General features: G+C 38.0%; 1 protein-coding gene across 3 annotated transcripts in view; it reads right to left on the reverse strand.

The window, feature by feature from the left end:
- Nucleotides 1-26,997, reverse strand: part of Stk39 (serine/threonine kinase 39) — a 273,681-nt gene that overhangs the window by 154,609 nt on the left and 92,075 nt on the right. For 2 of the 3 annotated variants that reach the window (XM_063259207.1, XM_063259209.1), the window contains exons 6-10: nt 21,266-21,375; nt 20,917-21,018; nt 18,275-18,408; nt 10,442-10,490; nt 10,274-10,339 (exon numbers count right to left, since the gene is read on the reverse strand). In XM_063259207.1, the coding sequence (XP_063115277.1) occupies nt 10,274-10,339; nt 10,442-10,490; nt 18,275-18,408; nt 20,917-21,018; nt 21,266-21,375 (461 nt within the window). The remainder of the gene's footprint in view (nt 1-10,273; nt 10,340-10,441; nt 10,491-18,274; nt 18,409-20,916; nt 21,019-21,265; nt 21,376-26,997) is intronic. The other variant, XM_063259208.1, reaches the window with a different exon arrangement.

The raw sequence follows: 26,997 nt of genomic DNA on the forward strand, positions 1-26,997 counted from the left end.
ATCAGTCCTCCATAAACAATCCTGTAAAAATCAGTATCTCTAGAAATGTCTCAGAAACTCTGTCTTTGTTTCTGAATCTCCAAAAGTGGAATTTCAAAATCAATGAAAAGTTACAAATCTTGGTGTTTTTAAAAATACCTCTGTTTAAAATTACAGACATTACCCCAGCATCAGAACCAGCAAGTCACTATTTCTGGAACAGAACCTTTCAGTTCCCAGGGAAATGCAACCAAAAGGGGTCACTAGCCCACAATATATCCAACTTTTAAATGTCTCAATTCTCCTGTTTCATTGAAAGCATTTCCCTATAACGTTTCCCCCTCCTTTTGTTCTAATTCACCGCAGCAAAAACACCAATCACAGACCTCACAGTAGGCATAGGACAAAAGGAAGAAATTTACAGTCACAAAGGCTATTATGAAGCTAGCAATTTCTATCAAGCCTGAAATGAACTATTCTGATAGCACCCCCTAGCGACAAAAAGCACTGCTATCACCAAAGGACCTCTATTCTAAAATTACACAACCATTTACATTTTTTAAATTAATGAAAATATTAACGAGTTTATACTCTTGGGGAGCTACCCCAGTTACAGTCTTGGTTAAACCAGGAACTTTAACCTCTCCAGTCTACTGTTCTAAAATAAAAATAACACCTGCAACCATTATTCTTCTTTGAGCTTGTGGGCTCCTTTGCTTCCCAACAAGAGGAAAACATAAGAAACACACAGCTGTAAGAGCACTGAACTGTACGGCCCACTGAATCACCAGGGGATTTTATATTATACCCATAATGGTTACAGAGGGAGGCCTACTGCTCGTCTATAATTATTATGTACTTGACTCCCTCCTTCATTTACCCAGTTGTATGGAGAACTGCAGAACCAAAGAACATTTTAAAACTTGCCTGCCACCCTCTTCAAAGGCTATACACTTGTCCACAAAATACGGCAACTATTAACACGGCCACAAAATACAAAATACTGAAAGCTCTCCAAAACTGAGATTTTTTTTTTACATGAATCATACAAAGCATATTAGATTATTAATAGAAATGAAATATAAAATAAATGCAAATGTTTTATTTAAAATAAAAAATGGTAATAGTAAAAAGTACTTAAAACATTATTCTTTAATGCCTTGCCCAATAAAATAACAGCACAACTGACTAAAGTGGCCAGTGTTCATGGCTCAGTAAGGATTCAACATGGCTTTGATTCCTCTACGCTGAATAGTCTGATACATGCAAAATCCCAAAACTTTAGCTCAATCTGACTAAAATCTCATTGCTGCCCTCTACTGGGATGATCTGAAACAAGACTGAACTTTGTAGAGCATTTGAAATCATCTAATTTCTTCTCTCATTTTTTAGAACATTCAATAGCTTATAAACTAATTCCAAAATTTCAGGAGGGAGGAAGAAATGTTGTAGCAACTCAGATGTAGTTTCAACTAAAAGACTAAATAGCTTTGGCCTCTGCCAATATCTGACAATATGGCCTTGATCAAAGTAATTCCTTCCTGAGTCTCAATTTTCAAGTCTATTAAAATAAAAGATTATGAACCAGGAGATACTTATGATCCTTCTCCATTTTAAAATTATGTAATATTCTAAAGATTGTTTGACTTGCTCTGAATAGTTGGTTTTTCTTTTCCACCCATATTTAGAAATTTAGAAATGATTCTTAGTGATCTAACATATTTCATCTTCTGAACTATCTTATCCAACATATGTCATATTCAGGACTTCACCTACTGGTATAATGTTGTACTATCTGAGGTAAATGTAAACCAAACATGCAACATGTTTGGAATACACAATAGTGTACAGAAATTCACAATAAATGCCCTCTGTGTATGCCAGTTCCATGACCTTTCCCATGCCCACAGCACATATGCTATGCCCATCTCCTAAAGCATTGATTCTTTGCTACTTTTCAAGTTTTGTATATCCTGTGATGCATGCACTAGGTTGTCCTATCATCTGTCTGCACCTCAGTGCTGGAAGCAGTTTGAGAGAAGTAGAAATAGTAACGGCAGTGATGGTGTCTCCCATAGCAGTAGTGGTCATAAAAATTATAAAAAGTTAATTAACAACACTGCAGTAACAAAATTAGTAATAAAGATAACATGATTATAAAAATAATGAAATGTATTATAATGATGATAACAAGCATTCATTGATTATTTTGTCCCAATCACTGTGCTACACACTTTCAAGGAGTTGCCTGATTAAGTTCTCCCAAACACACTGTATTTGCCTTTTATGAATGAGAAGCTCAACTTCTGAGAGGTATTCAAAACCTGGGATGCTACCAAATTCACACCAGCTACCTCTCTCCCCTTCAGAATCACCAGTACACTGTCATCACATTATTTCCTCCACAACTGTTAGAACCCTGCCACACCAAGTTCCTGCTCACAGTGACATGGGCTTACAGCATCCCCAAGTGGCCATGAATGGCATGGACACCTCCCTTACACCTGTTAAATGGTAGACAACTTGCTCTGAGAATTGACACATATACTTCTATCTTACTACTTAGGCTATTCAACTCTGCGTATCATTGTCCATTCTTTTTTCCTCTTTTTCCTCCCAAGGCAAACTTTACTAGGAAGACCATGTAACCAGAAATAAGAATAGAGGCTCCTTCATGCCTCTTACTAGCTGTGAGACTTTCTGGGCAGATCCTTGTACAGTTTACACTGCCATCTGTAGAGTATGATAATGACAGCTGCCCTATTTGGCTTCAAGCATAATTGTTTGGAACAAGTAAGAAAGCGGACATGAAAGTGACCAGAAAGCTGTGAAAGAATATTTGCTGTGTACATTCAGTTCCTGCTACACACACCCTCTTTCTCTCTTTCTCTCTCTCTCTCTCTCTCTCTCTCACACACACACACACACACACACACACACACACACACACACACACACACTTTGTACCTCTCATGGCAGAGAGGGTTTGCTGCAGAGAGAAAGCCCTCATTCTTGCCCATGGTCTGCAACTTGATAGGTCAGGAAAGAAAACATGAAAATAGCTGAACAAAAACAGCTGAACAGGTAACAGCAGTGAAATAATGACAGTAATTTTTTCTTTCTCTTACAGCCTTCTGTGGGTGTTTCCTCCTTTCTATCATCACACTAACCCTGGAGAAACAATCTCTATCACCATCTCCTGACACATCTATCAGAACTCTGACTGACTTCCAATTTTAGTACATACCTGTAAAACCTCCAGTCTGCTGGAGCCTCAATAACCCTTCTCCTTATTGACATGATATTCATGACATCACTATGGACTACACACCTGCTCCAAGTCCCAGCACAGGACCAGGCATCCTGTGCAGATCAGTGCTCATCTGCACACCAGCATAATACAAATGTCATCAGCTCCCCTGTATAGACTGGGCTCAGAGAGGCTCAGCAGCTCACTCAGTGGGAAGAAAGCTCTGGTTACTGATCCTTGCATCCCAAATGCAAAGCCTGGAGCAGCACAATCTCGTTTACCTAAACCTGCTAGCAAACTGCACCTTGTGCACCAGATTGCCCTCAAAGCACAGAGAAATGCTATCACTGGCATGCTACGAAAGTACAGCCATAAATACACAAAGCATAAATATTTCTTAGGAAGGTTAATGACCCAGTACAGTGAGTATTTTCACTTTACCTTTTGATATTTATTGTACTGATTCAGTGTAATGCTAATGGATCTCTCCTATTAATAATATTTGTGCTTACAACAAAAAAGCTGGAAAATACCACCTGAAACATGACCAAAGTTAAAGTCACCATTGAGAGGATAAGTCGGTATTACGTGCCTCTTAGTATGATACGCTAAGAAGTTTCCTGTCACAAAATGCATAAAGTAAGTCTATATAACAACTGGCATATATTCCCCAAAAGTGTCGTGACTGTAAAGTAAAAACAAAACACGGGACTGTTATCAACTAAAGCAGACACAACAAGTAAGTCATTCTGGGTTGAGTCCTGCACCAGAAAAACAACATCAGTGAGAAATCTGACTGAAGTAGCAAAATTTGATTAAGATTCAAAAAGTATACAATAGTATGTGTCAGTGTTAATTTCCTAATTTTGGTAACTGTACTACTATAACCTATGACAGTGTACTTGTTTTTAGAAAATTCAGACTGAAATAGAAGTAAACAGCACCATGTCTGCAACTTTCTATTTCTCATTTTTTACAAGTCTGAAGATATTCCAAAATAAAAAGTAAAATCATTGGTCAAATTATCAATATATAGTATTATACAAATGTGAATTAACATTTCTAACCAGTGATTCCTAAGCATGCAGGAAAATGAAACAGGGACAACAGTTGTGGGTTCTTAACAAGAAACTTATTTTTACGGGCTGATATAACAAATCCTGGGCCTTAACAATGTCCTGATCTTTGCAATTCACACTGATTTTATGCAAATATAGTACCAATACAATATCCCTTTCTCCTTGACAAAATGACTTAGAATTTTGCTTAACTTTCTTTTTTTTTTTTTTTTTTTTTTGGTCTTTTTTGAGATAGCGTCTCGCTATGCAGTTCAGGCTGTCCTTGAGCTCACTTTGTAGCTCAGGTTGATCTCAAACTCGCAACGATCCTCCTGCCTCAGTCTCCCGAGTGCTGGGATTACAGGCATGAGCCACCACGCCTGACTAAACTTTCTAATGCGGTTTCTTTGTGCATACAGAGAAAGACATTCCAACAATCTCACTTTCCATGAAAACACAGACAACCCTAATAACTGTATATTGAATTTTCTTACCTCATCCTTCTCTAGGGCCAATACATCCTTTGGCTAAGCAGCTGGCATTTACACAACAGTGTAGTTGCTAACCCCTTGCCCTTTATCCTGCTATATGTGGGTTTTAGAAAGCCACAGAAAGTCTGAATGTGGTGACTCAAGGTTCATGTCATTTGCATAAAACTTAGACATCAGCCAACTCTGCAGATTAAATGCTCCTACAGAAGACGCACATGGTCCTAAGCATCTGCATTCCATTTTAACAGAACTCACCAAATTAATCCAGTAAAGTACACAATTGCATATCACATACTTAAGTTTTCAAATCCTAAAAGGTAGCTAGAAATGTGCTCCTAAAGAGTCAGATAAGAAGCCAAATGGCTATGAAGCCTTTTCTTCTCCTGCACAAGGATAAGTGAAAAGTTGAAGTTACATAGCTGCACTTAACTCTGTTCTCAGACATCACTATTAGCATGTTCTCATATAGAACATACGGAGTACGCTGGAGTCCAGAAACACTGGATCTCTCATTATCTTTCAGTACATGCCTGAGGCTGAAGAGAATTCCTACTTCACAGGTAGCAAAATGTAGTGCCAAAGAAAATCTAGATGATACCTAAATTTGTCAACAAAAGGACCAAGAATTGACTACATGTTCTACAGGAGTGAAAAAAACTTCACTAACTTGTATAAATTACTGTGCATAGGAAAAAAGTCATTTGACAACATAAGGTATCAAGGAAGCCACATGATCTGTTTCCATCTTATTTATTTATTGTTTTGGAAATCGAGGTGTCAATCTAGATGAAGGAAAGATCATGTAACCAACCTGGACCTCGTAGTCTGGCTAAACAAAGGTGTGATGGCTTCTAGCTCTCTCAGAAAAAGAACAATGCTAGTGCGGTCACCAGCATTATCTCTACTAACTATGAAAATCACTCAAGTAAGAGAAAAATATCTTAATTTTTGTTACCATAAGGGAGGAAGAAAGAATGTTTTAATAATACATTTCCAATCAACATAGTTGTCTATGTTGCAACTTCATGGAGAGCCTCAGTTGTCATTTAAACAGCAGCATATCCAACGGCTCTCTGTTTCTATTTGAAAAACAACACTGTGAAAATGAAAATTAAACTAATAGCATCAGGTAGCCTCTGAGGAATAAATCTACCACATGGAAGTCAGAGAAAATCAAGTAGGAAAAGCACAGCAAATAGGAAAGTAGCAGAGAAAACCTCAACAACAAGAAATCCATGAATGAAAACCATGAATAACAATAAAAATCTGTGCCAGTTTCTCAACAGAAGTTAATGAGAACTGTAAAAAACAAGGAAATGTGAAGCCATCTTATGATAAAGGTTTTCACTGCACATGGTAATTAAAATAACATTTACTTCTCATGGCTCAGTCTGCACAAGTAACTTCCAACCAAAAACACTGTGGTTGCTTACAGCATCATAAGATAGCAACAAAGAAAGAGGGAGGTTTCCCACTACTCCTAGGAGCAAGTGTATACCAAGCATTTGGGGAACTTCAAGTGAGAGAAAAAAATCATTTCAAGTGGTCTTTCTATGGTATGCTCGAGAATCTGTGATCATTCAGTCAGCAAACATTTCTGGGCACATACTACGAAAAAAGAAATGTACTATAATAGTGCTGTCTCTCTGAGCACACTGCCAAAGAACATATAAGAAAGGAGTACAATAGAGCTGGTAACTGACGTGTGCTTGGTAGAAGTGCCAACTTTACAAAGCTACAAACTCAAGACAACACACTGTGGGCCGCTTTATTTCCTTCAAGTTGCTTAAAGAACTATTGATATTCTCTCTTTACTACCCTATGGCACTATTAAGATTTTTCTCCATTTGAAGTATGGATGACAAAACAAGGCCTAGAGTTTAAGTCCAAAATCAAGGAGCATATCAGATGAAGACATGGTTAGAAAATCACATCTCTCAAAACTCTAGCTGCTTACTGATTTACTGATTCAGATATCTGCAAAATCAGGTGTGGAATACAATATAGTGTGCTACGGTTTGTATTTACAAAGCCTCATGCACTTAAAGGTCGGGTTTTTCAGAGCTGGCTGGATCTAGGGTGTGTGATGCTGGGATTAAAGGTGTAAAACTGGAAATAAGGATACTGCATCCCTGGGTGTAGTTAGCATCACCCAAAGGGCAGGTAGACTGGATGGAATATAAAGGTCAGAAAAAAGGCCGGCCACTGCTCTTTTGATGCTTGCCACTGATTGCTGCCTGCCGCCTTCTGCCTGCCTTGCCATGAACTATTTCTCTGCTGTGATGCTGCTCTGCCATGTCATCCTGCCTTGGAGTCAGCCAACTATGGACTGATATCTCTACAAACTGTGAGCTAAATAAACTTTTCCTCCATTAACTTGTGAGTGTCAAGTATCTTTTATCTTAGCAACACAAAAAAGAATTAAGACACACTGACATGTGATACATAAATTTAAAATGGAAAGGGAAAGAAAGTCACAGCCTGAACTGTCTTCATTTTCTCAAATTCATGGAAGCCCCCAAAAAGATTATGTGCTGTGTTCTGAGAACTACAAATGGCTCAGTTTGGCTAGAGGTTAAATATAAGGCTGGAAATTGAATTGTGCCATAAATTCAGCAATAAGGAACTACCCTTCATAAGATAGGAACCATTTTTTACATTTCTATTTTTTATTTACTCTTGTTATTATTAATTTTGGAAACTATTCTTGAGTGTCTTATACCTTATAGTGTGTCTAAGGAAGAATAAAAAGAAGAAATAGAAATTTAGAAATCTACTACAATTGTCCAGTGGAAAACAGAGGAGCTAGGTGTGGTACATGCCTGTGGTCCCATTAACCAGGACACTGAGGCAAAAGGATGGCCATGAATTCCAAGTCAGCTGCATGTTATGTACTACACAGTGAGTTACAGTCAGCCTGAACTACATGGGGAGACCCTGTTTCAAAAACAAAAAACAGAACAAAACAAAAAATACAGGAGAAAAAAGTTCCTAGCAAAGTGTAGGAGGAAAACATAAAGAGGAAACAGCAAATGAGCAGATGGGGGGGGATAAGATGAGTATGATCTTAGGGTGTGGGGCTGAGATTTCCAGAAGAATTAGAGAGCACAGGAAGATTTGGCTTGGGAGAGGGTCCCACTGTTGGAAATCATGGCAACTGAAGAAGGTGGTAGACCATTTAACAAGGAGCTGGAGGTGTAAGGGTAAAGCACTTGCAAGAAAACGGACCAGGAAAACTGCAGCTGTTAGGAATTAGCTAACAGGATGAGAATGGATGAAACTTTCAGAGTGGGGGAACTTTCCAGAGAGACAGAGAAAGAGAGAGAGACCTTTATAAACAGGCAAACAACAAAAACAGCACAGTCTTCTGTACAAGGATGCTATACAAACCAAGAACTAACAGCATTTAACCTCTTGCTGATATTTTTAGGCATGTGATCTGTCTTACTTTTCTCATTGCTGAGACAAAAAATATTCAACACCCAAAGTTAAAGGAAGAAAAGTTTATGTAGCTCACAGTTTGTGGAGATTTCAGTCCATAATCAGCTGGATCCAAGTCAGGGTATCATGACAGAGGGGCATCACAGAAGTGAAACAGTTTATGGCAGGCAGAAGACAGCAAAAGCAAGCTAGCAAGCCACAAGTGACAACTGCAGCCTTCTTCTGCCCTTTTTATATTCTATTCAGGCTACCCAGTTTAGGGTGGGTACCAAACTAACCAGTGGACTAATTTAGCAATCACACAACATTAATCCCAGAACCTTAATCCTAGCACTGCACCATGAATCAATCTCAGGGTTTCATACTCTAGATCCAGCCGCCTCTGAAAAGCCCCAACTATAACCACATAAGGTTTGGGGGACATGGAGACCCAAGTCAATACATGATCAAAAGTCCTGGGGCAAGATTCCAACAACCCCGGGAGTATCTCCAGGGTCCTCTCATAGCTAGCTGTCACAAGTCTCCAAAATGAGTAGGCATCTCTTAATGTGTTGCTTCAGATGGAAGCTTTGACCTTCTGTGCTTCCTCCTACACGTGCCACTTGATGGGTCATCCTCCCTCAGAGATGTCTGCATGCCAAACTTCTCCAATGTAGACACAACAATCACCCCTTCCAAACCCAATGTTATGGCTGATATCTAAAATGGCCCCCAAAAGTCTCAAGCACATGGAAGGTGACTGAATTGTGGGTGCATAATATTAAATCAGTGGAGGAGTCTATAGCTTGATATGCTGTTAGGAGTCTGGTTGCAAGTGGTCACTGGGGGCATGACTTAGAAAACCAGACTCTCGTCCCTAGGTCATCCCTTCCCTTCTGTCTCTGCTTCCGGGCAGCTGTAGGATGAGCAGCTGTCCTCCCCCAGGCCCTTCCACATGCATGTCTGCCTTGCAGCCAGCAGACTTTGAACTGAACCACTGGAAGCTGTGAATGAAATAAACCTCTCATCCTTTAAGAGTTTCTGTTGTCAAGAATTTTGTCTTAGCAATAGGAAAGTGAACAACACACCCAGAAGCAGCCCATTCCACAGAATTCTGTTTGGGAAGAAAGGCTCAGAGATCTCACCATGAGGTGGGAATGGAAGATCATTCCACTAAGAAGGTTTTACAGTCTGTTTAAAATAATTCTGAAGCATCAGCTAAATATATTTTCTATACAATCTTTGTCCAGTAGTTAACATTCAATTACTTTACCCTAAATAAGGTGTGAGGAGCTGCCAAACTAAACCAAACCAATGGTTATATTTTAAGTTACATCTCAAGTTTCGTATCATAAGTCCATACATAAATACACTCACACATACTATTTAAAAATTTAAAATGTAGAATGGAAAGTTTTTCAAGGAATCATGAACATGATTTAGTTTAGACTACAACAGGGACCACGGTTGTTTTATGAGGGAAGAACTATATGCCACAGATTGACAAAATTACTTTAAAATCAAATCTTTTCAATTTTATCATTTCAAACTATATTTAAAAACTGACCATTCTAGCCAGGCATGGTGGCACACTATTGCAATCCCAGCACTTGGGAGGCTGAGGCAGGAGAACTGTTTGCAAGTTTGAGAACAGCCTAGGCTACAAAGTGAGCCCTAGGCCAGCCTGAACTGCATAGTGAGACCCAGTCTCAAAAAGACAAAAAATTTAAAAATTTAAAAAACAAAAACTGATCAGTCCTCCTTTAAAAAACCTAAAATGAAGCCAATCAAGAATATTTTACCTCCTATATATAAACCTGATCATATCCCTCTCCTGACCTTTCAGCAAAGCTGTTCAGTGGGAAAATGAATCATCTCAATTTCACATTGTTTCCACAACCTAACATTCAACAGCAGACTAAGATAACCAAAAGGCAAAGGCACTGCTTATCTTAGTAATCACTAATCAGATATCCTCTATGTAAAGGGGAAATCCTTTTTTTCTTTTCCTGTGGGTTTCATTTCTCTGAGAGAGCACCAGCTCCTACTGGGTGGCCAGGACTAGTGGCACGTACCTTCTTGGCTCTTTGGGCTATGTCTGGTGTTCTTGTGAGCAGCTTCTCAATCAGGTACTCTCTGTTCTGCAAAACAAATGATCCCAACAGTTTAACACCAAATAAGATACATGTAAATTCATACTGATTTCAAAATAGCAGATTTACTTGGGTTTTTAAGCATGTTACCTTGGCTTTCTGGAAGAATTTGCATTTTAAAAGTTCTGCTGCTGTGGGCCTGAAAGATCAATAATAAATTAGAGTTGAAACAATGACCACTTAATAAAAACACTGCCTTGATGACACAACTTAACTTGAGAGTCTTTCTGGAGGACCAATTTTAGACTAGTGAAACCAAAAAGTAAATTAATCATGAGCTGGCACCAAATAAAACAGTGCCAAAACTTCCAATTCTTTCTAAACATCTCTACTGCAAAACACATAAACTCTTGTAAGTTAAATGCTTGGGGCATGATCAATTTTCCATCCTTCATTCTCACACTTCACTGTGAACTCAGTGTTTTTAAAAGGTGGCAGACTAACAAGTTCATGAGCTAAATTCCTATATTTATTAAGAAACATACAAGCTGCTATATAGTTTCCTGTGCTGTGATTCCCCAGGAGCAGCAGCTACCGCAAGAGGTCTACAGTTCTTGTGCACTCAGGCCTGCCAGTAAATGAGCCTGTCCCAAGAGAATGTGAACTACGGCTTCTCAGAAGGTTATGAGATGATTAATAAAATGCAAATCCACTCCAAAGCATTACTAGCCAGGTCTGACTGTTTCCTCATAGTCAGGTAACTTGTTTCTCTAGCACATATTTCTGTAATCTAAAAGTTAGGTGAAAAGATTTGGTTAGGTTTCATCAAGCATCTGAGTGCTCATTGGATGTTAATAATACTTCTGACTTTGAGCATTTCAAATTTTGGATTTTCAGATTAAGGAGGTAGTACAGTCTTGAAATATACCCAAATCTAAAATAAATCCAGAATCTGAAAGTTCCCAGAATGTTGGATCTAAAATACGAGAACTGTACCTCACAGAAAGTGGCAAGCACTTCTACTGCAGCATCTCCAAGGTGGTTCTTTCACTGTTAGTGATGCTAAGTTTAAAAACTTTAAAAAAGTTTAAAGGTCTTCTCTGCAAAGCTATGTTTCCCCCACTGCAATTAGTAGGTATTCTGTCGGGTAATACTTTGGCACTGTATAGATACCATGTGCCTGAAAAATCTTTCCCTAATGATTTTAGCAACTTTGCCTTAAATAATTATTTCATAGGAGGTTTTCTACTTCCAGTATTCTATGTTTATCTGGGCTTTTCCATAAAGAAAACTTTCTTTTACCAATAGTTTCTTCTAAGAAGTCAGCCATATGGAGCAGGGGTTGGTCTCAGTGGTAGAGTGCTAATGTGGATTGCTCAAAGCTCTGAGTCCAATCTCTAACAGCAAGCACATGTACACTGTACACACACGTACACACACACACACACGCACATACATGCATGCACACAAACACACACACACACAGCACACACCTCATGCAGAAAAAAATCCAATAAATCTAGAGCACAACACAGTAAGACAAGAGGCCTGATATCACCCATAGGGGGCAAAGGCGAAACAGGAGGGCACTGTTCAAGACCACAATATAACAAAGCCAAGTGCAACACATAAGCCGTGACTGAATGTCAGGCTTGGAAAAGAAGCTACAGAATATGTCTAGAAATAATCAGAAATGTGTAATAGCTGGCAATTTTAGAAAATTATTATTCATTTTCTTTCCTAAGTATTGTGGTTATTTGGAAGCATATCCTCATTTGTAGGAAATGCAAGCTGAAATACTAAATGTGTGATTTACTTTCAACAGTTTAATAAAAATGTAGACAAAAAATATTGAAAATGTTAATTATTGAGTCAAGGTAATGATACAAAAGTACTGTAAATTTTTTTCACATTTTCTGTATGTTTTAAATTTTTCACAATCACAAAAATAAGAGAGGAGAAGTAAGCTTCACTGAAATAGGTCTTCTTTCAGATAATCACTACCAAAAGTACAAGCTATACTGTATTATATTGGGACAAGGAGTGCAAGTTCAAAAGGAGTCCTCAAGCTTGACAAGATCAGAAACCACTGCTTTGAACCAGGGAGCGACTAAATGTCCCCAGGGAACAAACCAACACATAAAAAAGAATTAAGAAACGTCATTAAGCACATTAAGTACAAACTGTCTCAGTCTACGGCAGCCATAAACCGTATTTGTGTGCAAAGAAACCGTCCATCTAACTTGATTATTTTTTTCTCCAAGTTTCAAACGGAACACTGTCTACAGGTGTTTGACAAAGATCCAGGGTCTTCATCTCCACTACAATAAAAAGCTGCTGACTGCCAGTTGTTTTAAGTAAATAAAGGCCTAAAAACTGGAAGGTCACATTCTTTGGGAAGCTCTTAAATTCTTGAATTTGTATGAGAACTTAAAAATAAAAAACTATCTAAACACTGAGCATGACTTAACTCTGGCTGTTATTTGAAAGTATAGTCTTCCTGATTGTCTGCATTGTGGACGGTCTTCATTTACTGTATTTTCTTCCTCACAGTCTCTCAGTAAGTATTTACTGGGCACCTACTGTTTGTCAGGCTTTATGCTGGGTGCAGGCACAGGATTCAGGATAAGAACAGAAGGAGATAGTGCTTTGGAAAACAGCCTGGCTACAAAGGGTGAGGGTGCTGAAAGCCTCGAACAGTATGAGTAGCTGCACATCAGACTTCAGAATCTGGGGTACAAGGACAAGGGCTACAGAGAGACTAGGATCACAGCCACTGTGCAATGGCTTGGCCCTCGCAAAGCAAACAAAATTTTAAAAGCAAAGAAGCTATCAGGTGTGATGGCATAAACTTGTAGTCCTAGCTACCCGAGAGGCTGGGGTGGGAGGATCACGTGAGTCCAGGAGCTCAAGGCCAGCCTGAGCAACGTAGCAACACCCCCAACTCAAAGAAACAGAAAAAAAAAAAAAACTAGAAAGTCTACAAAATAACTTAGATTTAATTTTTCTAAAATTTAGAGAACAGAAAAACCTTTAAAAATCAAGAGGATTAAGTAATCACTGTTTTGTCAGCAGCATGGCTGCTCTGCCTAGGATGGTTACAACAGTGCCCCCAGGTGGCCTCTCTGCCACTGCTCTCCTCCTTGTTCAAATCATCATCCACGATGCACCCCAAGTAAGTCAGAAAGAGAGAGAGAAGGAAAGGTAGTCAGTCCTAACCCTTTCTTAGCTATCCTCAGTGACCTCAGCAGCCTAAAACCGAATGTGCTGGACCCCACACCTCCAGCTTCACCACCTCATGCTCTCACACTCTCTCCCTCAGCTATCGTGCTCTCACCATCTCTTGCTCTTTTGTGACAGAGCACATATTGCTCTTCTTGCTCCAAAAGGTTGCATAACCACTGGCACACCCCACTTATCAGTCAAGACACAATTTAAACGCCATCGCCTTCAGAGATACCTCTCCTAGCTTGTACCAGCAGAATTCATTCCTCCCAACTCGGTGCTCACACACTCACTCTCTGCCCATACTCTCCTTCTGTATTTACCTGCATCCATGCCTCTGCCTCCACCCTACTGGGTTCTATGCCCTTCCAAGGCAGGGACCATGCAGGATTCATTGTTATACTCCTAGTACACAAAACTGATACCGCTCCATTTCATGCTATGATCACTCAAGAGGGGAAAGTGAAGCTGCACTAAAACTCCTGCAGCATCAGAGTCTAAGAACCTGTTCCATGTAGTTGGAAACAGCAGAGAGATGCAATAGAAATAAGGGTCATGCCACCAGAAAGGGAAGGAGGACAGTGGAAGTGCCACGGTGGAGAATCAAAATGCTCCCCTCTTTCCTCTGCCTCACCCCCACCCTCCTGCACACAAAGGGTCAAGAGTGGGGCTGAAGTAGAGAGAAGGCTGGGAAATGCCAGGCATACCTTGAGATACAACACTGGGGAAATCTTTCCTGTCTCCAGCAAGGTCATTTCTATAGTAACCAAAACGATGAAGGGGAGAGCACACCGCGGAAAACCCCTTCCTCTGTACTCCACTCTACCCATGGCATTTATCAGCAATACAAAAACACGGTGATATAAGTCTAAAGTGGCTTCCAGAAATTTCATTCATTGTTTTTTTTTTTTTTTTTAAACAGGCTTAAATGTTAAGTTATAGATCATTCCAATTCCCTACCGAGAATAAACAGCAGGTCAGTCATTTTTTTTATGCTCAAGTAGCTGAAGTGTTTAAAGCTTTGGGGTAAAAATCTCACATGTGCCCAAATTATCTCCATGAGAAAGTATGGAGGAAAGGAACTAGGAGAAATGAGGCAAGAAACTGATGGTGGGTGTGAGGAAAGCAGAAAAGCCTGGTGCCCATTTCACCTTGGTGATTTTGCGGTTTCAGCTTTTGTCTATTTTTTTAGTTTAATGACATAGTAACCAATAAACGGTTATTGTGGAGCCATTCCTGCCACCTGTCTTTTAGCAAAGAACCGTAAGAGAAAGAATTCTGCATGATCATGCCTGTTAGCAGACCATGGCTGCTAACAATCAGCAAGTAGTACAATGTAATAGAAAAACAAACACTGTCTTACAAGAAATGTTAAAATACTACTAGCAAAGGAAGCAATGGTCCAGGCTAATTGGTGACTCAATTTTAAGTCCTTTAAAACAATGCATTAGTCTGCAAATACCAACATTCTCAGAAAAAAATCTCTTAAAAGGATTCAGTTAATACATATGGGTGAACCAAAGTCCACTGAGACTTAAAATAATTCTCAAAAGATCTGGAACAAATATGATACAGTTTAAATAGTTTCAACATCTTGCATTAATACATTCCAACTGCTCACTGACCTCAGGCAGAGCTGCTTTTCTCACCCCACCCTCCTTCAAGAAATATCCAACTATTCATTTCTAATGGATTAATCTATTATCCACCCTCCAATTGCTAAAAGAAAATGATTGTTCTTTTCACACATTGACATCCATACAAAATATGTAATCTATAAGACCAAAGTTCACCCTTTTAAGAAATAGCAAGATGTTCTACTCTGCACATAAAAGTAACTTTGTCTATCTTAGTGCAAAACACAGACCTCCAGGAGACAAATGGCTCCAACATGTCAGTTCTCTCTTAAAGGAAAATCTCATGACCCCTCATGTTTGACAAAAGGCATATCCACTTCACCTTGAGACTAAGAGCTCCTGCATGGCAGAAAATCTATCCTGGTTACTGTTTCCCTATGACATATATAACTATGTATATATTTTTTCCATTGCCCAAAATGTTCTCAGCAATCTTAGGGTTTTGGTACCCAATAACTACTTTCATATCATAGGTAGATGATCCATATGCAAGCAACCAAAATAAATAAAAATGAACAAGAGTTTTCCCAATTGACTTGAATCTAGTCCCTGTTTCTGAAACTCTTTACAGTGGGTTGAAATCACCTCCCCAGATTATAAATTCTGTCTCTAGGTGTTCAAGAAATAGTACCGACTACACAAGACATACGAGACACTGCACACATGATGAGTAGCTCAGATCCTTCTTTTAAAATACTTAGGAATTTATGGGGAATCTGGGTGTGTAAGTCAACAAATGTACACAGTGTAATAATTGCTACAAAACCCGTATCATCTAAAATCACTGCATAAAATTACAACACCTCTACTTGGACGGGGTGGGGGGAGACAAATACTGGATGGCAACCTCAGTTTTCTGTGGCCACAAGGATGCAGGGCACTATAGTCACATTCTATCCTCCAAGGAACCATATGAAATGTATTAGGCCCACTGTACAGAGCAGGAAATCAAGTCTGTCTGTAGATGGGGACAGAGACAGGAATCTCACCCAGATGTATCCAACTCTAAGAAGATGCAGCATTTGAACTAAGTACAAAAAATAATTGAAAAGGGGGCAAGAAAGAACAAGAAACTTTAAATAGCATGAGCAAAGAGAACTAAAAATATTTTGGAACTGTCACAATTTCAGAATTGTGTCACACAATAACTTATTTTATCAATTCAGTAATGTATACATATTTTAAAAGGATATCCCATATAAAAAATGATTCAATAATATTACTTTTTTCCATTCTCACATACCATGAATTATTTTCATGTGTTTGTTTTTTTCCTCCAAATTCCTCAGTAGCCACAGCTTTTTATTAAAAGAAAGTACCACCTAGGAAGCTGATATCCACCTGCCAGTCTACAAGTGTTATAGAGAACAGCTATGTAACTGTAGGACACATTAGGTTACAGAGAAAATATCTAAAAGTAGACCTTAAACTATTAACATTTTCTACACTGCCTATGTTATTAAGAGAGTACAGTGAGGGAAATATTTTGTAAGACCCTGAATTTATGATATACAGCTCCTTTCTAAAGGAATTTTTATTTTTTTATTAGTATTTTGCTGACATTGGAAGGAACTTCATATTTGAGCTCATATAATAAAATGTGGAAAGATTTTCAAGATTATTGAGAAATAAAAATGGCCTGTAACTATACTGTATGTCAATCTAATTTATTTTGACCAAATTACAGACCTCCTACAGAAACAAATTGTTCAATCATGAAGTACACTACACTATCCAGAACTACTTTCTTAACAAACTGGAACTCTGTGACATTACACAGCACCACCACTAGGTGGGATCTCAACCAGTTCAAGTATCTCAAAGATTAGTAATAATCCAGAGCTAACTGGAAAGAGGAGCACTGTACCTACTTCTCTCACTGGGCAATGGAGGATCAAACCATCTTCTTGGTGAGGTCAAAATTTTACTTTTGACAATGATGCCAAATATAAGGAGCATACAAGGAGATGCTAAAGAACAAAATGAGAATCTAAGAGCATTTTTCACCCAAAAGTAAAGAAAATTCCTCTACCCACAGTCTATTAACACCATAAGAAAAATAAGCCTTAGAAATAAGACCAGAAATAGTCTGTATTACTTATAATAAATAATTTCAAGATGCTTCATAGTCCAAAAAATCATAAAAGTTGTCTATTTAGAGAAGGAAAGCCTAAGTGAAACAATACTTTACTGTGTAAAGTTAAAAGGCTTAATGAGTTTCATGAAGAATTTAAGATAAAAAGAAAGGAATCACTTCTAACAGCAGGGACTGTCCTTGAAAGAGAAAATCAGAAAAGTGGTACCACGCTGTAAGACATAAGTGTAAAATGGGACAAGAAGGGCTGCAGTGGACGAAGGATGACACCACACACCACCAAGTTCCCACAAAGTGAGCTTCACCCAGACATGGCCTGGGTGTAGCTCACCCCGTGAGCATTCTCCTTTAAGCTGTAAAAGCACACTGGGCTCCTGGAGTATTTCAAAGTGATGGAACTTAAAAAACAAGCAAATTCACAAAACAGACACACGGTGTGGGCAAAACCCACAAATAAATAGGAAACACTAAAGTTAATTTAAAGTCATTTGCTTCTGTTTATAAGATTAATCTTTCTAGGCATTAAAAAAAAAAACTCCTTAATCTTCTTTACTGATAACCTTTTCAATAGCACAAACAACTTGTTCTGCAACTAAAAGGAAGCTCATGCAAAATTCAATAGCTCTGCCTGGTTTAGACCGCAGCTAGCTGGATATTCAAATCCTGAGAGGTCATTCAACCTACACAGTGCAGAATATTAGCTCAGCTTCTGAATGCAGCCCTGCCAATTTCTTTTGATTTCTGTTTAACTTCATTTCCTGTGATTACAGAGCCCACACCTAACAAACACAGTGAATCTTATTAATGAAAATTTTTCTCTGGTTCCCTGCGGTCCTCTACCCACTTCTTTCCCCTCTGGGCCTTGGCTGCCTTCCACTAACAGGATGGAAATCTGGGGACCAGAGCAGGGTTCCCATGAGGCTATATGTGCCTTTCTAGTGTCCTCATGCAGTCTTTCCCGGCCACAAACAAAGCGTTGTCAGAATTCAAACCAGTTCATTAACTCCTCCACTGAATCTGACATACCTTTTGGAAGGATCTTTCTGAAGACACAGGGACAGTAATTTTCTAAAGGACTTGCCATACTTTTTCATCATTTCTTTATCCTCCACTCCCGTTTCTAAAGTAGGTGGATCATTCTGCAAAGTCAACATTAACACCTGGGCCAGAAATAAAAATGAAGACAAAAATCTCAGTTTAGTAATTGCTACAACAGAATTTTTAATTTTTTACAAAAGCATCAAGGCTTTTCTTTGATTAGGTAAAACATGCTTTCCGATTAACTTTTTAACTTTCTAGACACTATGCATTGAAAATACTCACTATGCACTGAAATTTCCCTTTGCAAATTTGTTCATGTACCCTTTAACCTCTTTATTTCACTGACACAACTTGAGAAATTTGCTCTGTGTATTAAGAATGATCTCCCAAAACAACCAGGACAGAATTTTCTGGGAACTGGCTCGCACAGGGCCTCAAGGAGATGTAACTCCAGCCCCAGTTGGTTGGGAAAGAGGCAGTGGAGGGGAGAGACGTTCAAGTGTGCAGCCCATTCATAAGAAAGGAACTGCCTGTACTCGGACTCTGCAACATATTATCAGCCCTAAAAATAAAACCAAAACATCCCAGGAGGTAATGATTTCCTTTTAAAAAGAAAAGAGAAAAAATATGCAGAAAATTACTAAAAAGGCTTGGAAAAACTGAAACAAGAAGATACTGAAAGATAACTAGAACATAACTGAGTTACAAAAAAAACACAATCAGATCCAAAAGCCATGCTGTCTTAGAGGGAACAAAACAAAATAAAATAGCACTTCAAATCAAAAAGGTAAAAATCCCACTCTTTCATACTAACATCAAAATTACTTGGTTCAAAAAAATGCAGAATGTGTAATAAACTATTGACCTACAAAATGAATAAGCCTCATTAATAAACAAATTAGCCTTGATTTATGTAAATGATATACATGTCAAGACTTTTTCAGACACCTTCAGATGTGTGAATAGATGAAGGAAGTGACAGTTTATTATTTGTGGAGGATAATCACCAAAAGGAAAATGTGGGAGACTGCAAACTTTGAAGAAATATACTAAAGGATATCAGATTGAAACAAGCAAGTACCATTTTATATTTATTGGAAAATACTAAGAAGTGGAGAAAGGAAAAAAAAGAAGTAAGTAAAGCTGGATGGAAGAAAAAGTCCTCAGTTATTCCACAGCTTTTTTTTTTTCAAAAGATACTTTCTGTTGTCTACCCATCAACCTTTAAATTCTGTGCTAATAAACTTGGATACATTTAAAAAGATACAAATACTTAATAAAATGTTAAGTACAAAGATGTAAAATCTCAACAAAAATGTTAAGGATGCATATAGAAATAAATATGTATCAAAAAAAAAGATAGTGAGAGGGTGTGGGTACAGCTTATATGCTTAGCATGTGTCAGGCACTGGATTCAATCCTTAGCACAAGAGGAGGAAAGAAAGGGGAGAGTGTCAGAGACAAAGAGACAGAGAGGAAGGACGAAGGGAGCATGGAAGGGAGAGAGGGAGGGAGGAAAAAGGAAGGAGGAAGGAAGAAAAAGAAAAGGAAGACGGAGGAAGGATGTGAGGGAAAGAAGGCAGGCATTAACTTCACTAACACTTTAATAGAGAATGTTGGTGATTGATAAGATTATGGATGATTATCTTTCTTCTTTATTCTTATTTGTACTTCCAAACTTTCTCCAATAAGAAAATATTATTTTGCAGAGCTGGGGCATGAGGTTACCGGGGATCAAACCCAGAGCCTAAAGTTTGCTAAGTATGCCTCCTATAACTGAGCTATATCCCCAATCTTTTAGTTTTTTAATCAGTAAAGCTATTTATCTTTCTTTAACTTCATTTTAATTCTTACAGTTTTTCCCAATAAACATTTAAAAAACCATAGACCATACTATTTTTAAAAAAAATACTTTCAGAATCTCTACTGAATTATTTGAGTCTCAAAAAAAAAAAAAAAAAATCCAGTTGGAGAAATTAGCTCTGATGCTACCATAGAACTAAGAAAAATAATGAGGTAGGCCAAACAAAAGAATAATGAAGAAAATAGAATCCAAAGTACATTTCTTGGCTGGTCTGAGTGCAGTGGTGTTTACAACTAATTGATCACAACCAGTTACAGATTTCTTTGTTCCTTCTCCACTCCCACTGCTTCACTTGACTAGCCAAAAAAAAAAAAAAAAAAAAAGACAAAGTACATTTCTTTGAACTATCGACATTACAATAAAAAAACAGGGGTGAAAATGGTGTAGACCTAAAAAAGAAAGACCTAAAAATCTGGGAAATCCCTCTGCAAAAATGACATCACTATCATCTGTTCTATGTCCTTTGAGGACCAGGGACTGTTCTGATCTCAAAGGAGTAATGACCACCAACATTGGTCACAGCTATTGGTTTCATCAACCTGATCACACTCTTTTTTCAACTCTGTGCCAAGAATATAAATCAAGCCCCGAAGCTGGAAACTGTACTTTATTTATCCCTTCTGTCCACTGAGAAAATCACATTCAATTTGGCTGCATTCCCTCATTAATTCTCATAGCTACAAAAAGCAAGTATGTTCAAGAGAATAGAATACGTCATCCAATCACATTTCACACCCGTCACATTATTTCCAACAGTAATTACTTTCATAGGAGGATATTTGTGATAAGGTGCTGCTCCTGTTGCTAATTCAATGGCAGTTATTCCAAAGCTCCACATGTCAGCCTTGAAGTCATAGCCTCTCACCTAAGAAAGAAAAAAAAAGTAGAAAAATCACAATAATGCAGCTAAACATCACAAAGTCAGTATTCAGTCAGAAATCCAGAGCTGTCTATGCACAAGTTTCATTCAGTCTGCTAAGAGATAACAGTTGAAAATTAAAGTTACATGATGCACTTTTCTATAATGACTGATCTGAATGACATGTTGGTACATTTAATGATGTATGTACATATATACATATATCATATCAGTTGAGGTAATGTTGTTTTACCTGTTCCATGACTTCAGGGGCCATCCAACATGGGGTGCCAACAAATGTTTTTCTTACTTTATTCCGCGTAACATCACCCCCTGTTGCTAAGAATGCACTTACCCCAAAATCTGAAAGAAAAAATTTAAAAAGCCAACCTTACTTTAGGTTAAGACTCTACTGCTTATATAGCCTTACTTTTTTTTAAACATCTCTTCCTCAAGAACTCTGTAGCTATCGTGGCTTTCCTCACAATAGCCTGCCCTGCATCCTCCAGGGTGTGTTTTGATCTTTTTCCTCTTTTACTCAGCCCAAGCTTGCGCTGCAGAACCAGTTTCTCGCTCCCTCTTCACTTTTATTTTTTTAAATAACTTTGCCACTGTCTTTTGCTTATTTCATTCAATTAAAAAACAAGAACTCTGAAGTGTGGTGAACTGCTATGAACTGTTCATGGAGCTGTCAGGCATGTGCCAGGGTGGCCCTGCCATCTTCTCTACCCTGTACTAAGAGCACACAGGTGAGGGCCTGCAAGTCCACCAGTCCAAGTGCCTGGCACCCAACTATCCTTTTTACTGAAATGGCATTGAAAGTCATCATTAATCATCAAGGCTTATAACACCATTGAAAATAAAAATACATTTTAAATGAATATAAAATGTCCTATCTTTTAGCCAAGATTCATTTCCACAAATTATTTATTTTAAAAAATCACTAAAGAAAGTAAAACTAAAATGTGGTATAGCCGCTTTAATTCCAAGCTGCTAGTGTTTCAACAATCTTTTTAAACAAAAAATGAACAACACTCCACATTCCCATGTCCTTGACTAAACAGCAGTCACTAACACCTTAGCCAAACTCATAATAGCAATTACACCAACCCAGGTACTCAAAGCCAACTTGACTACATTCACTCTCATGCGGTTATCAACAGAAAGAAAAAACTCAAGTCAGCAAAAACCGGTGTTTTCTGATGTATGCTTTCTGGATAATTTTCAGAACTACAGATGGTCTGGTCTATATAATCAAAACAATACTTTTCTGTTTATCAGAATATTATTTATTAGATTTCATTATCTATAAAGATTAGACATGCTGTATGTGCACACAGGCACATGTGCATGAATTATCTCTGTATGTGATTCTACAGAAGAGAGCACCTGGCATCTGTTAATACATGTGATCCTACTTACATTTTAACATAAAGGTCAAACACAGTTATTAAATTAAAGTGCCAACTATACTCCAGAGTAGTATACTCACTGGTGACAGCCAAGTTAAGGACTCAAAATTGTAGATAGTAATTTTAAAAGGCCACTCCACACCTCAAAAGGACACAGGTATGTGGTTCCTGCGAACTGCTCTAATACAACTTTCTTTCGTTGACTGTCAGGATGACATCAATACCCAAAGAACAACCTCAAGTATAAATCAAGGTAAAATCGTAATGACATTTTGCTCTAAGTTGTTCGCATTAACTTGGACAACTGTGTGACTTAATAACATTGTTAAGTATTTCTCCACATACAAGTATGCTGTTTCATTTTATTTACATTTAAATACCATATACTTAACTCCCAACAGGATTTCAATCACAAACAAAAGTAAAAAAAAAAAAAAAAAAAAACAAGTAAGCCTGTTGCAACTGCTATTCTAATGCTAGTATTTAGCAAAAGCATATTCTGAAAAACTAATTTAATTCACATATATGGGCCCAACTTTAAAACTCTAAATTCTCTTTCTACAGTCAGGAAAGTACAGCTTGTGGAAGGAAAAAAAAAAAATCTCTTGAGCCAATCAAATCACTAGGAAGAAGATACAACTGATTCTCTTAAACAAGAGTTAGGTAAATTAAGTCATCTGAAAGCATCTACTATATCTGGTTAGAGAAAATGTAAGGCTTCTAAAATACTTCAATTGAGTTAATATTTATAAAAAGAAGTTCAATAATAATTCAACATTCAACTTTGTTATGATTTTATAAAGTGATAAAATTCAATGAATTCAACATTCAACTTTGTATGATTTTATAAAGTGATAAAATCATCTGTAAATAAATATAAATATGGATAAAAGTTGCTTTAAAAATAATTTTAAATGGAACTGAATCAACTGTCTACTGTGAAAACTCTTCTTAAAAGACATAGCCATATAAAAATCCAGTTATAATTAGATATTTTTTTCAATTTTTTTATTCACAATTTTTTTTATTTTTAAAGAGGGTAAAATTAAACTGAACAAAACATCGTAAGATAACAATGTAAGAGACAGATTTCAAAGCAAGATAACAGACCTTCACTATCATACTGTCTCTTGTTTTCTTCCAAATATTTGTCTATATTTTCACATACAATGAACTCATACAAAACAAAATAGTATAAAACTGATCAGAACAGGATGATAAAGGCATTTTAGGTCTTCAAGACCAGACAATAAGGAAGTTAACAATGGCTGCCATAATGTCGCTCATTCTCTTCAAAATCGCTCTCCATACTTTCATGTATGTTGAAATTAAACAAAACAAAACAGGCTAAAGTCCCTCTGAACAAAGGATAACAGTACTGTTGGATTTCACATCATGACACTACGAATCAGCAGAGTACTTTAGTGTCTCTTTTTCTTCAAAGTAGCTGTTCATTTCATCATGCATTATATTACTGATTCTCATAAACTATTTAGAAGTTCTATGCATTCATGAGTCTCTACATGTATACCTATACTTTCTGTATTAGAGGTAAACAACAAAACAAACCAAGACAAAACGAAACAATTCCTAGAAAAACACGAAATGAAAACGACATGTAAACAACAATAGCAAAGAGCCCAGAACATTGACAGTATAGGCCTTCTAAACAAGGTGGGGAAAAAAATGTTTTCAACTCTTTAAAGTCATTTTAAAGGCTGGAAAAATAGCTGAGAAAGATGTATAGTAATAACTCATTACGGACAATACCCCTTTCAACATATCTTTCATGAGGCACATATTTATTCATAGAACTTTAAAATTATAAACAGATGGTTAAATGTCTTTAAAGCTCAGAACAAAAATTCCAGAAGCAGAAAACACCCATCCCAACATCCAGTAACTCTTATAACTGTAGAATAAACATACAGTTTGCTCCTATATAGTATGGCTAATGTGTATGCACAGAGATTTGTATGTACTGAGGAATAGAACATTCTGACCAAAGTACATGGTGTGCTTATACAAACAGGAAATTTGATATATTCTGTTGAGACAGGTCACACATAACAGTGAGAAGAAAATGGCAGAAAGTAAAGTGAAAAGCCGCCTGTCTCCTAAGAGGCACATCTGTACAACCAAAAGGAATGCAGCCAGACACACGAGGGTCAGAAACCACAAGTGCTCCTCCAGCAACACAGACCCAAAGGCTCATATGACAATGTTAGCCGGCCCCTCTTCCTATCTGCAAGAGTCACTGGAAGAGATGAGTAAAAGCTGCTTTTAGGAAAAAAACAGAAAGAATGCCTTCATCCTGATAACTAAAAGGTCCTAACATCTTCCAAATCCATCTACTTCTCTTCCCCACAATCACGGCCCCTATTTCAGCCACTGTTACTTCTCGCCAAGATTCCTGTGGCAGCCTCGAAGTCCCTAAGTGCTTGCTCTTCCCAGCACCAAGCTCTAGCAACCAGGCTTTGCAGCACACATAGCCCTCTCTGTAACTCTTGGTGGGCTCCTTGTCCCCTCAGGATGAAGTCAAATGCTGCATGCAGCCTAAGGCAGAAACCTAGTTCCCCTTTCTTCACCCCCATCATCTGTTCCTCTCCCAGATCCAAACATTTAGCTCTAGCCCCAAAACTGCTGACTTATTTTTCATCCCATGACCTCCGTCCCTCAGTGTGGCCTCTAAACTGGTGTTTGTACTTGGTGGACATCTTCTCCTCCGGAGGACAAAACCAACAGGAAGGAGTATTTGCTCAGTCTTTCTTAGTGACAGATGCAGTCCTGATATCCTGACTTGTGATGTGATGTGCTCCCATCACCTTTGCCTCATCTGTGGAGTAATTCTGGCCACTTCCTTATTTTGATGTGTCAATGCTAAGCCTCAAGGAGGTGTGGCAAGATTTGGGGGATGTAGTTACCAGATCTGGGGAGTGGTAGATCTACAAACGGGCAAGAGCTGAGTATCACAGTGGTAATGCCTAAGATAGACTATTACCTAGCTGTGTGACTGCACGAGAGACTTAACCTTTACAGGCTTCTGCTTCCTCGCCAGGCTTCTCACTAGGTCTATTTTTATATTACTTCACATTTATGAGATTCCCTTACTTCTTTTTACCATATATAAATATTCCGTACAATAACTGGTAGGTGGAACCATAAGCTACATTTCTCTGCCCTTTAACAAACTAGGCGAGTAGGCTAAGGGGACAGCATTAGCATTCTACAGCTGTGGATAGAAAATAAGAGAAAGATATGTTTCCTAACTTTAAAAATATTAGCTTCTCTGTTCTTACATCATGTACTATGTCTAGCCTTGGTTTTGAATGACAGCTTTGTTTTGCCATATTTGACTTTATTCTCTTCCAAAAAAAAAAAAAGTAGTAAGAACTAAAGAGTAATAAAACCCAAAATGTGTAAATTTTGTTGTACAAAGGAGAGGGAAAGAAAGTGCTCTAAGGGATACAACTACAAGTGTGTTTAGGGGTGTTAAATAGCTGACCATATTAATGTTTTTGGTTGGATCATTGAACACAACTGTTTGCAGTCTCTCTGTTTGAATGTTCACTTTGTATGCTTTGATACTGTGACTTGAGCAACTATCTCTAAGATGATAATGTGTAATCTATTAACTGGTGATTTCTTACTGGGTTTTTTTTTTTTTTTTGGTAGTTCTGTATTACTTGTACCCTTACACTGCTATTGTTTTGTTTTGTTTTTTCTCTTTTTCCTTTTAAATAAAATTTAAAAAAATAAAAAATGAAAAAAAAGAAACTAAAAAAAAAAATATATATATATTAGCTTCTCAGTAGCATAAAATCTGAAATAACAGACGACAGTAAAGTCCAGTGCTCTGTTCCCTCTGCAGGGCAGATGAATTCTAACAGTAGTGGTCATGAAGGACTGAAGCCAAATTGGCCCTTGGACCAGACCTTGAAAATGAGGTAAAGGGGGCTGGGAATTTAGTTCAGAGGCATAAGTGCTTGTCTGACAAGCTCAAGATCATGGGTTCAATTCCTGGTGACAAAAAAAAATTAGGTAAAGATTTGGACAGAAACAAATTCCTAAAAAAGCACAGCGTGAGCAAGGGACAAGTGTGGAACCAACAAAAAAAGCTTCCTGACAGCTGCCAGGGTCAAAAACTCAAATACCAACAGGGCCAGGCAGGGACATCAGGGAGGAAGGAAGGTCCTGAAAATCAGCAGCACAACCTCAGCAGCTTCTCTGCTGGGAGAGCCAGCCCTATGGAGCCCCACGGGCCCACACTCAGCTTCAAAGCTTCTGCCACTCAGCTAGGAAAAAAGGCTGCTGTGGGGGAAATGTGGAGTGGCTGGGACCTCTCATTTTCTCAGAGAAGCCAAACGTCAGAATCTTTATGTTGATTCTTCTTGGCAATAAATCTATTAAAATAAAAAAATAAAAATCAGAAAAGCAATTCCTCCTCAGTCAGTCTACAAAACTAACCTGCCAAATAAGTTGTCTTGATGACTGCATGGGTTAGTTAGTGGGGATGTGTGGTACTGCAGACTGAACTCAGGGCCTTTGCACTGAGCTACACCTACAGTCCTTT

Source organism: Cavia porcellus, unplaced genomic scaffold (assembly GCF_034190915.1).
Source record: "Cavia porcellus strain 051 isolate PalLab524CR breed Dunkin Hartley unplaced genomic scaffold, mCavPor4.1 scaffold_12, whole genome shotgun sequence".
NCBI classification, from domain to species: Eukaryota; Metazoa; Chordata; class Mammalia; order Rodentia; family Caviidae; genus Cavia; species Cavia porcellus.